This window comes from Stigmatopora nigra, chromosome 8 (assembly GCF_051989575.1).
Source record: "Stigmatopora nigra isolate UIUO_SnigA chromosome 8, RoL_Snig_1.1, whole genome shotgun sequence".
NCBI lineage: Eukaryota > Metazoa > Chordata > Actinopteri > Syngnathiformes > Syngnathidae > Stigmatopora > Stigmatopora nigra.
The window spans coordinates 9,762,689-9,777,117 of record NC_135515.1 but is presented as its reverse complement, the minus strand read 5'-3'; the positions used below and the strand labels follow the sequence as shown (position 1 = coordinate 9,777,117).

Here is a 14,429-nt window from a genome sequence, read left to right as displayed (position 1 = left end):
GGTTAATCTATAAATGCTGCCCTTTTAAAGTGAGTTTCACACAAAGCAGGTTTGTTGTAATGATTAACCTTCTTCACACATTGCATATTGTTTCAGTGGAAATATCTTTGTGGACTGAAATGTGAATTTTAGAAATTTTCCATCCAATGTTGACAAGCCTGTTGACAGCTAAAGCTTTGAAATGTCACTTGCATTCAACAGCATTCTTTGATGATGGTTAAAAGAACACCAAACACTTCAGTTTATCAGTATCAAATTGTCTTGAGTCAAACAAATCATGTGTTTGAACTTTTTCTTTTTTAAGCCCTATGATTAAACTTTTCTGACTCATTACCAGAGGTCTATTAATTATTTTGTGCCATGCAATGTTTTTGAAACATTTCCAATTATAACATTTTCAACATTAGCCTTCTGGATATTTAACAGTTTTCCCTCAAAGCAATTATTAATTACCAAACAATCACTACTGTTTAATGTTGTGATTGACTGGCCACCAATTCAGGGCGTCCCCTGCCTATTGCCTGTTGTCAACTGGGATGGGCTCCAGCACCCCTCGCAACCTTAGTGAGGAGAAGCAGAAAATGAATGAATAATGTATAATGAAACCACTCCACCTTTTCAACTGATGTTACAGCTCCGTAAAGACAAGAAATATATAAAAACTTTCTTTTAAGTTAGAAACATGTGTGCAAGGTCCAACTAAAATCCTTCTACTTTATTTTTTTAAACTAAGGGTTGGAGTAATAATAAACAAATGATTGGGGATTTTAAAATATACCTTTTTTAATTATTTTAATGGATTAATTCATTGTAGAGAATCGCGTTCATTGTCATTGTAACATTAAGATCGTCGTCAATAGCAGAGAAACGAGCCTCCCCAGTTGAAATGGATTTGAAGTCTATAAATGTCCATTGCAGTGAACGAGTTAAGGGCTGCAATTATTTAAACAACCAGAATAAAATTAAAAAGCACAAATAGTGACGAAAAGCACAATCATCATTGATGTAGAGCAAAATACTGAAATTCACCACAGTTTCCTACATTAATTTCCAAACTACATCAGTTTTGTCAGGACCTGTTTGAGCCGAGAAACACTACAGAATGCATGCTGAAATTAAGCTTCTTGTGTGGGCCATATTGAAAGATATTTTCATAATTTGCTGAAAGAAAATAAAAGAAAGGCAGTGGACCGGAGTTAGCGTGCCGGCCCTAATTTGTAATTAGAGGTACTGACTAAAACTGGGTCAATAAGGTTTATTTCCCCCCTCTCAGATTTTCTTTCATTTCTGTGGAATAGTGACGGATCCAAAAGTTTTATTTATTTTTTTAAATGACAAAATACTCTTCTTTAAGTGGAAGGAACTCAAATCATAGATTATAAGGAGGAACTACACTGTGAATATTGAAACAATAACATCCATATTCATGTGATTGAATAAACTACAAAGTAAACAGGTAATTCCGCGTCGATTGGTGATGGCTTTAATTTAGAGGGAGGATCAAAACTTCCTTAAACTCAAGCCGAAGTCCCGCCTCACAAGTGACTCTCCCCGAGCAACACTCAGTATAAAATGAAGGAACTTAGCCATACACGCGCTGCATTATTTAGTTGGGGTTTGATTATGATTTTACCTCAAGAGTTTAAAGCTTGTCACAAGATCTGATTGTTGCCCACACAGTGAGACGTCGCTGTTGGTATTTCCTCTCAAATCCAAGCACCGGGCTTTTCCGATCAAGGGGCAGAGAGCTCGCTCACCATGGCCGGGGAAGGCTCTGACCAGCGGGCACTGCAGTATGAACAGACTCTGGTAAGTTGCACGGACGGACTGCTGTCAAAGTCCCGAATCGTGGGTCAAAAACACACGAATGTCAGCTGATTTGTGTCGAACACGTTGCTGAATCTTGCACGTGTAAAACTATTGGCATCAAGCTGGGTTAAAGTTCATATTAATAGCGATATCAACATTATTCCCTACTACTTTGCAGTTTGCCGGTGTGCGCGCGTTGCTCCTTGTGTATGTGAATGAAAAACTCAAGTTTGACACTTGTTTCTTTCATAGACAACAATAAATATTAGCAAAACTAGCATAAAGGGTAACAGGAAAAGCATCTGGGGTTTAACTATTTATTTTAACAAATCTGATTGATGCCTGAATTATTTTCAATATGATTACTTAGGAAATGTTACTATATATAGAGGAATCATTATTGACAGCGTCTTTTCCCTTGTATTAATCTTACATGGTGTTATTTATTGAAATGTGATTGATTTGTCTGTCTCCTTGTGCCCTGCGATCGGGTGGCTACCGATTCAGGGTGTCCCCTGCCTCTGGCCTGAAGTCATCTGGTATATGCTCCAGCACCCCCTGCGACCCTAATGAGGATAAGGTGGTTCAGAACATCGATGAATGAATGCTATCATGTTTGGGATTTGTTTTTTTGCACATCATTCGTGCACCGATCCCATTCCCACACAATTTTGTCTTAAATTGTTGCCCTCCCCATTAGGGTTGGGGACCGCTGTGTTAGACCTTTTGCAAGGGATCGCTGTGGATCCTGGAAATGGACGCTCAGTATAATTAAGGGTGTATGTAGTTTGGGTACATTGACCGATGTTTGTGTGGTCTTGCATGTAAATGTCTCATGAAGCTTTCAAGCTTTTCCTTCCAAACCCCCAGTCAAGTTCCAAGAAACTTCTATTGGAGTCAACTTGTTTTATTGTCCAAGCAGACTCATTCAGCTACTGTAAACCAAGCCTTTAAATGAAGAAACCCCACTGTAACATTTCATTGGCTTTAGTCGATCCTCCTTTTGCAACTTTCCTTGTAAAAAACAGCCTTTAACACTTGCTCACATCACACCATGTTTGTCATTTAATCTGTGTATGTGTTTTTGAGAGATTACACAATTTGCTACCTGCTGATTCAGCACTGGACGCTCTGTCACCCTAGCGGGGTCTCATGCTTTGACAAGAGCTGCATGCAAGCAGCTTTCCATACAAATCGCCCCTCTGAATGTCCCCTCTCCTTCCTTCACCCTGCTGATAATTTAAGGATAAACAAAGTATCTAAATTGAAACAAATGATTCTACTGCCAGAATAGCCTGTGATAATATAAGCGATCTTGCTCTAGGCCAGTAATCAGCTCCCTGTGGGTTGTAGTAACATGGCTTCTTTGTACAAAACTGGCTGTTGTGTGGGTTCTTGTCTATTGCCGAGTCAAAGAATCCACTGTATTGAGAAAGTCAGTCGTTCTGTAAAGCTGACTATCAAGATGTTGGTATTGAGAACCTGTTGAAGATGAAAGATACAATTACAATCATACTTGAATCCAAATAATTTTAAGACTTTTAATAGGGCAATCCTAAACAATTATTTTTCTCTCGATCCTCTTCATGAGCAATCGATTAGTCTGACAATTATTTTTGGACTAATCAAGTGATTACTTTTTGGATTTATGATTATTCATTATCAAAATCATTACTTATTTATTCATTTTCAGTCGTGCTTATCCTCACAAGGGCCGTAGGGGGTACTGGAGCCTATTTCAGCCAACTACGGACACCAAACGGGGGCACAACTTTAACAAATGAATGAATGAAAAGGCTATAGGCTCCAGCACCCCCTGTGACCCTTGTGCGCATAAGTGGCACAGAAAGAGTGGATGCTATTTAATTAATGATACATTATGTCCAATAAATATTATTAAATGTATGTAGTGAATTATATTGGTCACACAGTCATCGTACAAGAAAATCTATACAGCGCAGTGAATGTAAGGCAAAATAATTAGATGTATAACTTTTTTATGGATCATTTTTTGTGTAATTTAGTGTGTGACAGGTGTCCATCCAATCATAGTTTACAATTAAATACGTTACACAGCCAATCACAGCAATGACAGTACTTGTACGTGCTCAGGGAGTTTTGTCTGAATACCCAGGCTTATGTATGTAAAATTAGAGGGAAATTTTTTTTAAATGACCCCTATCCCTAAAAGGTCATGGCTTTAAACTAACCACTATACAAAGAAAAGTATTTAAAAAATCCAATAATTTACTGAATCTACTTATCCTCACACGTATTTGTTAAATAACAATGAAAAATTAATAATTGATAAGCACTGTGCGTTTGTTAACCATTTGTCTTAGTGTGACTCCAGGGCATCTTTTTCCTTTTATGGCTTTGGAAATTTTATTACTCACTTCGAACAGGTAGCTCATGATTACCTTGTTTTTTTTTTTCCAGCTATAGAGAGATGGTGTCGTCTGTTAATCCTCCAAGTGTTATTGGTTTCAATATACTTGGTAAATAATTCATTCAATTTTGTGTGTCAGGTCGAGAAGTACTTGACCCATGTATTTAGTATGTGTAGAAAAGTCTATTTGTGTAATATTTGTACTGCGCTAAGCTGTCAATATGCACTGGCTTCAAGCATAGATAAGCATCAAAGGCTTTCACCATTTTTTTCATGATAACAAAAGGATAGCCTTGGCTGTTCTTGTTTACCAAAATGATCCATACTGCTCTATATATTTATACTCTCAGCACTTCTTGTGTGAATGGATCTCCAAATTGATTGATGTTTTCAAAAGAAATAAAAAAAAAATCTCTTACATTTACTTTGATCAACAGAAATGCATTTCTCCCATAACTTGAATTCCCAAAACAATACTATAAACTAAGTAGATGATTAAGAATATGATGAACCAGTAATAGTGAGTAGGCAGCTGCTATTTTTATTGTAGCTTGATTTAGAAATTAGCATTAAAAGAAGTTGTCCACTAAATGATTCCGTGCGTCATCATTTGATTCATCGTTCAAGTATGAGAAATAGTGAGCCATTTATCTAAAGGAGAACCCTGCACTTACAGACAAATGTTCTAATATAGTATCGATAATATTATATAATGGAGGCATGGCTATTGTATAATTGTTGCATGAATTAACACAAAAACATTTTCAATTCATGTTTAATACAAATCAGATTTTTTTTTAAAATGGTTTGATAAATGAAGTCAAACAAAAACTATTTTCTTGCTGTTGACAATTACTTCCTCCCATCAATTGACCTTAAGACTGGCACGTAGTGCACGTTTCCCTGCCATTGACAGTGTTAGATGTTCAAACTCTATTTACAAGGATGCTTTGTGATCATTTTCTTCCATCCCATTTATGTCAAAATAAAAAAAAGTGTTATCAATGATAAGCAGTGACTCATGAGAGCGTGTTCTGTAGTAGTCATTAAAGCTTTTAAACCGTGAGATAAGTCTCGCAATTGATGCTTGTTTGATCTACTTCTTTTGTTTGGCTATTATCTCATTTATGAATCAGATTCTGGTTGAAGTAGATTTGCTAAGTCATTTGCTGTTTATATGTTCATTTTTATCAATACATTTTAAATTGATTTACACATTTCAAAACAGCATAACAGAATTGAAGTCCTCCTTACAGATACGGCTGTTTAAAAGCACCCCCCCCCCCCCCCCACACACACACACTTGTCTTTTCGCCTTTAATTACTTTATGTGGAGTGTGTTAAGATAAGGTTGAAGGTGTGTGTGTGTGTGTGTTTTCATTTGGTTTGACTTTATATCAGAAGTTAACTTGACGAATCGGATGCCAATGAAAACATTAGTATCACTCTTCCTATATTCTTGCCGACAACAGCTAACGTCAAAGTATGTGTCTGTTGAACCCAACACAAAGGGAGCAAAGGAAACAAGAAAATAAACTACATTTCTCATTTCCAGTGTTGGGGCCGGATAGAAATGGCTGTACGACTTTCAGCAAAAAGATAGTTTGAGAGCCACTTTTCAAGCGTCCCAAAGCTTGGGAAACCTCAACAAAACGCATTAATGTGTTAAGTGACTTAACACCAAGTAAAGAATGCGTTAAATCATTTCCCAATCTTCACAAATGCAATATTTTAAAAAATACAACACATGATAAACCAGAGACTGACAACATAGAGTCAAACAGGCTTAAAAGCCAATTTAACGACAAAGTCAAATTTGGCTCGGTCGTCTCTGTAACATTAAAATTTCATGCACTTCTTATGGACCTCAATATATTCTCTCCAAAAGCATTGTTTTTTTAATTTTTTTAAATGAATTGTTTGCAAAAGACTGACGTGACTTAACACTAAGGTAAAGCATGGCAAGTTTATGTGGTTTTACATTAAATTGGAATGCTTTGATAGTGTTATCATCTGAACTTGTGGAGAAAACACCCGAGGTGAAAGTTCTCAACAACTGTCACTCCTGCCAAAGCGGTCACCTTGAAATGGCTGGAACATAGCATTCAAAGTTGGCATATCATGGGATGTTCAGTTTTTAATCCATTGTTTATGTCTGAGATCTTTTGAATTGATGGCTGCTTTTGTTGATAACACATTTTTTTTATCATACAATATTGTTTACATATCAAACGCATTACATGATGAGATGGGAAAGTTTGGATATTTGGACAGCTATTTTTGTCAATTTGTTTACTGCTTCTTGTAATTCTCACTAACATTTAAACATTCCAGGTTTATTCAAATTAATTATTAACACGACTTTCTTGGACAGAGTGATAGTGTAAAATAAATAAAGTTAAATGCTATGGTATCCAAAAGTATACTAATAAATAAGGAGTACTTGACAAAATATACCTAAAGTCGAATAATTTTGCCCATATATTTACTGTAAACTATATTCAATATTGAATATGGTGACGGGGTTAACATATTTTTGACCCATTTTAGCCTCCCAAATGAGAGATTTATTCAATGGTTCCTCTCTTCTTTGAACAAGCACACACTTGGTTTGAAACACTGCCCATTGGGTCTCAGTGTAGTGTAGTGTAGTGTGTGTGTGACTGGACTATTAACTTGTTTGTTTTGGAGTAGATCCGCTCATCAAAAGAAACAAGACTCCCTACTGATTTTGCTATCCATTCTCACAACTTAATGTAACTTTTTCTGATAAAATACTATACAGTAATACATTATCTGTCAAACAGTCATCCACCCAGCCAAATGTTATTTGTAGTTAATTTTTGTCACTGATTTCCTCTTTAAAAACACATCTTCAACATACTATTTTATTTTGCTATATTTGTTTTATAGGAGTAGTGTTCATATAATGAGATACCCTTATTGTTATCATATTTTTAGTAATCCTCTCTGTAGTCCGCTGAATCTTTGAAAATCTGTCTGCTCTATTTTAAAATGGGTCCGAGTGACCATCAACTGGTTCTGACCTGCCAATGTCAGACTGCGAGAAGGGTATTTGCTTTGGCCATTAAAACTACGAGGGCCTGTCTATGAAAGGCTGTAAATATTAATAATGTGAGTTCAAGAAAGTGAACAGTCCCACCTTGAAGTCATAAGCACAATATTCTCCAGTTTGCAGCGATAATAACGTGGACATTGCTCACTTTATCATTAACTGTTGGTCACTGCACTTACTGATAGAGATTAGCTAATAGTATTAATATCTATTGTTTTAAGATGGAGCTTGCACTTTTCAAGCTGCTGGCAAGATTTAAATATAGTCCTTGCTTTAGGGTGTTGAGATATGATGCTGCAGTGAAGCCTTCTTAAATTAGATTCCTGTCTTGTGTCAACTATTCATAATTAACTTTGATTAAATAATAAAATAAATATAACGTTTTAAAATGATTCGTAATATTTCCCAAAATAAAACCAAACTGTGCATTTCCTGTGGCTCATAGTGGAATAAATTGATGAAATGAAATGGAGGGCAGCAATATGAAGATAAGAATTGGAATAGTAATCTCAGATGATTTGCGAGCATGTGTGTCTAGTATACTGTCACATGTATTTAGGTAACCAGAAAAAATGGTTGAGATTAAGTTATCAATTCATTCAAAACTAATAATGTTTCTAAACTTTACCTCAGGACTTGTGTAAATGCATTATTTCTTTCTGACATAAATGTATCCAATGTGTTGATGAGGCATGCTTTTCATAGTAAATTTGCTCATCTTGTGACCAAATTATATATTCAGGTTTTACTCATCTAAAGCCACCTAAAATAGTATGCTATGACCTATCATAGCCTGATGAGTCGTATACAAGAAATGGGTGTTAATATGGTTAGATGGGATTTTATACCCCTAATATTTCAATTTGTGGTAATAGCCATGACTGATATTTTGGATTGGTTACTGGGAAAACACACTTTGTGGAGTAACACCACCAATTTCGTGATACGCAGCTGTGTATGATGACAATAAAGGCTTTTGATTTTGATTTGATTTGGTAAAGCGACTACATATATTTCATAATACTTCCGTATTTACCTAGATTTGAAGTTGTGCTCATGACATGCGTATTTGTGTGGTTTGCTTATTTATCACCATTGTTGGTCTTGGACTCAGATGGTCTTCCTTTGTGTTAAGTATTATTGTGGTTGCTTGAGCCTGCATTTTGTATGGATGAACACAGGCAATATTGTTTTTAGATTATCAAAAATATACACTCCCATTCACTCTTTTCTGTTCTGCTCATCCTCGCAAGGATTGTGCTGGTGTGGGAGTCTATTCCAGCTAATTTTGGGTAGTAGACTGGTCATGTTTGTGGAATGTGGGATACACTGAGAAATCTTGATTAGACTAGGCTTGATCACGTTATTATATTCCAAATTGACTGTGTTACATATATGTTTATATTGCAAGTATTACTCTGGTAACCCCCAATCCATCCAAAAAGGAAGACAATTTGCCATTTTGGGAAAAAATAGAAGTTGACAAGGTTTACTTTGGATTCTGTGAGCCTAATCGGAATAACAAGGATACTTTGACAAATATGATCAAAAGTATCCATTATGTGGACATAGTGGTCTAACACCATCTCAGGTCATTCGATGACGCTACTTCAGTGTACTTTTTGAGTGACTGAGTGCACTTGCATGCGCAAGCATACTAGTAAATCTCACTAACAGCTAATCTGAAGGCACATGATGTAGCTGAGAAAGTATTGTTTCAGAGTTTAATCGTGCATATTTGTGACACTATGTGGGGATGTAAGACACACTTAAACACTAATGAAAAAGAATGTGAGAGAAATAGAAAGACAGCTGTGCAGTGGTGTGCAGTATTTTGCAACAAAATAACAGTGCTAAAATGGATTCATTTGGAGGAACAACTTCAGTGGAAAAAAGTGCAGTGAGGGATACGGAAATGTGGAATTGGGATATATTTCTAATCTTTGCAACACAGTTTAATTTTAGGAAATCGAGAATGTAAATTTTCATTAAGTAATGGAAAACTGATCAAAACGGAACTAAAAACTCAGTTTTCTTGATCCAAAATGAGTACAATGTCTTCTATTACAAATAAGCAATTGGGCTGATTCTATCTAGTCATGCAATTGTGTTCTGACACAAGTTTTATTCATAGATTGGGCCATGCTATGAACATTTACAATCCATGAGCCATATCTCAGAACCTGTTGTGTAACGTGTTTGTGCGCCTTGTACTGCCAAAATGTGACTTGGGTAGTAGTGTCTTAGAAGCATTCCTCAGTTTTTATTTTATCAACAGATACTCGGTGTTGATGTTTAATTTCAAGGCCACAATCATGAATGCAGGCCGTTTTGCCTATTTACAAGTGCATTGCATCTTCTGCAACAAGACAAATTTACCGGCTGATATTGGCTGAAAGCCATCAAAAGCATATTGAATCATACCTGTGTGTAATTATCCACATTTTTACTGCAAATTGCCTTCAGGTTAGCCATCATGTGCAAATTCTATGGATAGCTGTTCAAGAGTATACACCTTGGACACAACAAGAAAATGACCTACCATTTTGTACAAGTCTTGCTTATCAGGAAGGTAGCAAAATGCTCTTCTGACATATTCAGGGAAATTGCAGATGACTTTCCTGGATATTTCAAATGGCAATGCTTGAATAGGAAAAGAAATATAAAGAGAGGAGCTATCTGGTTATCAGAATTGTATGTGTATTGTAATGGAAGACTAAAAGGGTTAGAGTTGGGGTTACTTTACTCTGAAATATATGTTTTTAATGCCCTGGGGTGCACCATATGCGGCCAATAGGGCGGAAGTCTTGGGTACATGTGCCAGACTGCCATGCCAACATGGGCAAAGAGCTGGGCAAATACTTGTAGGGCAGGAGGGATAAAGAACAGAAAAATAGAAGGCAAAAGAAACCACATTATGCATTATCAAAAATGAATTTGAGTAGGAAGAGAAGCTATGATTGAAGAATTGTGAGCAAATGGTTTAAAGTGTGAGATGGATGAAATTTTGGATTAATTACTCTACTGATCCTGCAAACTGAATCCAGGATTTTTTATTTATTTGCACAGTGGGAAAGTACAACAGCCACTCTGAATTGCCCCAAGGAATAAGTGTGAGGATGAATGGTTGTCCGTCTCCTTGTTCCTTGCGATTGGCTGGCCACTGATCCAGGGTTTCCCCTGCATGGTACCCATAGTTGGCTAGGATTGGCTCCAAAAACCTTGTGAGGATAAGCGGTTCAGAAAATGAAAAAGAAATGATGGAAGGTACCACAACAAATAGTGTGAACACAGAACAATGATTGATGAATGGAAAAAGCGCTGGGCGGCCTGACATCCAAGTGGGTATTTATTTATTTTGTACATAATTTTCCAGAACCATGGAGGTCATTTTAGCAGTTTTTTTTTTGCAACAATTAGGGTAAAAACCGCCCCAGAATGTCATTTTGTATTGCTATTTTGTTGGTGCCTTTGTCTTTGGTGTGTACCAAATTTGAATTCTCTAAAATGTAGTTAGCTGGAACACACTGAAATATTCTTTGCTCACTTTACAAAATAACACCAAACTTTGCTATTTCACAATTACTCAAAAATGAAATACTAAGTTATTAAATGTTTTTTTGCAGTAATATTCCAGATAGATGATGAATATGGGATGTTCACCTAACATGCACCTGTTAGATTATTGTAGGCGTTCATATGTTATTGTAAAAAATGATGGGTTAGAAAATATATTTCATCAGTCATGATAATTGTCATTCATGGCCTTGGTTAAGATAATCTGTAAACCTATTATACATACATGTATCAAAAACAGTACTTTTTCATTGAAGGCTTTCGACCACAAAATTGAGTATAACACAAGTACCTAAACAAACATGAACAGATAACAGAGTCCCAGTGAGGTAAGGCGTGAGACAGAGGGAGAAGAGGCGGTAGAGGCAGACATTTGCACACAATGACTCCCAGTGTTTCTTTCCGTGTCTCTCGCACGTGCTCTATCAGGATGTGGGACGGCACCACCATGGCACTGCCCTGCACTGGCCCCAACATACACACACTGGGCCTGGGGACACACTGTATCTGTAAAACTCATCAGACTGTGAAAACACAGCTGTGACAATAGCAGGCCTAAGGTGGCGAAAAACTTGTAGAGATTCTCTGTCAAAAGCAGCCAAAGAAAAACCTAATGACTGTAATAAACCTGTTTTCATTTAATAATCACAATTCATTCTCAAATCCTTTTCCTCTTCTCCCTTTCTTGTCTGTGGCCTTCTCTGTTCCTCTTATTTTCTCTATTCCTCTTTGTCTGTGTGCGTGAGAATTTTCAAGACTTCAAATTAGGGTCTTTTGTTTATCCTCTCACCTGGTTGTGTATTGGACTTTCTCAGAGTCCCTGTTTCTATTTTTTTCCTTTTTCTCACTCCATGTTTTCTTATCATGTTCCGACTCAGATTTCAACCTCCCCTTTGCCTCTCAAGTATTGTTTGTCATAACATCACCATCAACTGGAGAATCCCTTATTTTTTTGTCCTCACACTAGGCCATGATAGTAACCCAGTGTTAGTTTTTATATGCCATAATAATATACTGGTAATGTCCCGATCCGTTACTCGTTATTATTATCAGTGGCCGATCCATTCTATTTTTAAAGGACCAAATTGGGTCAAAAGATCGGATCGGATTCAGTATTTGGGTGTTTTTCAGTTAAATTTGAGACATTCTCTATTGCTGAAGGTCTAAAGTGGCCGAGCAATTTTAAAATTTGTGACAGTGATGAAAACATTTATTTGGACAAAAGTAAATTTCATTGTCACGACCCAAACTATATTTAATATTATTTACAGACGACAGAAAATATACTATCAAAATTAATGATTTTCTTTTCCAGACCTCAACAAATCTCTTCATAATTAAAAAATCCCCAGTGACCTTGAATGACCTGTTTTGAATACATTTTATTCTGTTGTTGTGACTGGTGCCCGTCTTCCTTCCCACTAGCATGAAGGAAAGGGGGGGGGGTGATCTCTCTGGATTTCTTAACTTTTTAGCACTTCCTGTTTCTTGGACTGCTGACTTAATGACTTTATGCTACTGTATATAGGTGTTATAAAGGCTGAGCATGATTTGGGACTGATACTGATTGTTCTTGTGCTTTTACTGCTCTGTAAAATGCCCTTTGATCCCAAATCGTTTAAAGTTGTGTGGTAATTTTGGTCACTTTTTAATCCGGCCCAAAGAGGGATTTGTTTTCTGTCCTCTGTCTTTTCTTATGTTATGGACTCACACATTCTTATCAGTAGAGAGAGACTATATATACTTGTGAAGACAATTATCTTATGAACATCAGGTACATCTCAATATATTAGAGTACTATTACTCTTTTGGTTTTCCTTAACAATCTATCATAGTTTTGGCAATTTACATTCTCTTAAAGCAGATGTCTAGGACAAATTCTCAACTGTTTCTACTTGTCAATGAGGTCTCTTTAGTTCGTCTGGGGATGCGTGCATTTGGACAGATTATGGTCAATTACAAATTTCCAGATTAGGTTAGAAAGCGATGCTTCATGATATCATTACCATGTGTTATGGAATATGGGTTGTCACATTTTAAAGTATGTAAAAATGTACTATATATCATTTATTTAATTTGACTATTTCTTTTTCAGATGTATGGGCGTTACACCCAGGAGCTGGGGGTGTACGCCAAAGAAGAAGCAGCTCGACTGAGGGAAAGTGGGCAGAGGCTTTCAATCACTGAGCGAAGTCGAAAATTGGACCTGCTGCAATATGACAAAGGACGCTGTGCCAAGTGTCGTAGTAAGTGTTACAAATAGTACTACTAGTTACGCACTAAAGAACGTAACACGCACAATTCAGTAACAAGTCAGAACCTGGGGGCTATCCCATCATTCTCCCTCCAGTCCCAAACACTCCTGTTGTATGTGCTTGTTTGGGATGTTGTAGTTGAACTTGTCAGCAGCTAAAACATAAGTTAGTCTGATGTACACAAGCATTATTATGACAGTATTTGTTTAGGTTTAACAGTTCGCTTTTAAAAACAAACACAAACAAACAAGCAAACAATACTGTTATTCCCCGATCTGGTCACTAGAGAGCAGGATTGGGCTATAAAGCGCCCCTTAAGCTCAATGTAATTTAGTCTCGAATGTCAAACTTGCCAACAACGAAATACCACGTTATTATTCATGTACAGTAGCTACCACAAAGCCGCATGTAATGTATAGTGTTCAAAGATATTTGCGGATTCACCCCTAGTTGTAGTTGATGTTCTCCACATAATATTCAAAGCATGTAAAAATGATTTCAGAGAGCTTGTCAAATACAATTCTCACAAAAATGCACAAATGTACATACTCTCCTCTACTCTATCTAAAAAAAATAATGCATTATTTAATCGTTAATTACATGAATAGAAAATAATGAAACCTCATGAGTGAGAGGGAATATTTACATATAGATTCTTTCAGAAAATATTTTAAATTATTGATTTGGGTTTTTGGCCTCAGTTTTCTCATATTTAGTTTCTAGTTCCAGTCAGAATTTGCATTTTAGTCAATCCCTAATTTGTGTTTATGTGTGCATAGTGTCTATAATGTACGTGGAAGTTTATGCATATATTTACTGTATACATTTATACAAACCAAGGTGATAAGTGATAGATGTACCTTTTATTATTTTGGTCTACGTCAGCCCTTGCTCTCTCATTTCATTGGTTTTCAGGACACACATTTATCTGCAAGCCGTGTTTCACATCAAGTGTGATGTCAGCGAGAACTCAGCGTGGCGCCTTATGTTGCTATGGAGACATGCTGGCGCCTAGCGACCAACAGTTGCTCCTTCTAGTTTTTTTTCTTTCTATTTTACATCATCACTTCCTGTTTTTCGTTTCTCTTCATTTCCAATAGCTGTATGCCTGCTTATACTCTCTCATTTTCTAACCAGCTTCATCATACCAAATTTCTACTGTCAGGTTCGCCATAAGACATTTCCACATTCACACACCGGAAGGTCTTTCTCTTGGATTTTTCACGTGGAAGGAAAAAGACCGATAAAACAGCTTCCCAATTCCATTCTTACCATACACTTTTCTGTTGATTTATTACATTGAGTGGCCATGCTTACATGGATG

At 36.6% G+C, this 14,429-nt stretch overlaps 1 protein-coding gene across 7 annotated transcripts in view; it reads left to right on the top strand.

Annotated features, from left to right (window-relative positions):
- The first annotated feature begins 1,536 nt into the window (after positions 1 to 1,536).
- Positions 1,537 to 14,429, top strand: part of LOC144200299 (chloride channel protein 2-like) — a 42,709-nt gene continuing 29,816 nt past the window's right edge. For 5 of the 7 annotated variants that reach the window (XM_077722372.1, XM_077722370.1, XM_077722373.1 and 2 more), the window contains exons 1-2: positions 1,537 to 1,809; positions 12,946 to 13,096. In XM_077722372.1, the coding sequence (XP_077578498.1) occupies positions 1,759 to 1,809; positions 12,946 to 13,096 (202 nt within the window). In that variant the 5' untranslated portion in view covers positions 1,537 to 1,758. The remainder of the gene's footprint in view (positions 1,810 to 12,945; positions 13,097 to 14,429) is intronic. The other 2 variants (XM_077722371.1, XM_077722367.1) reach the window with 1 other exon arrangement.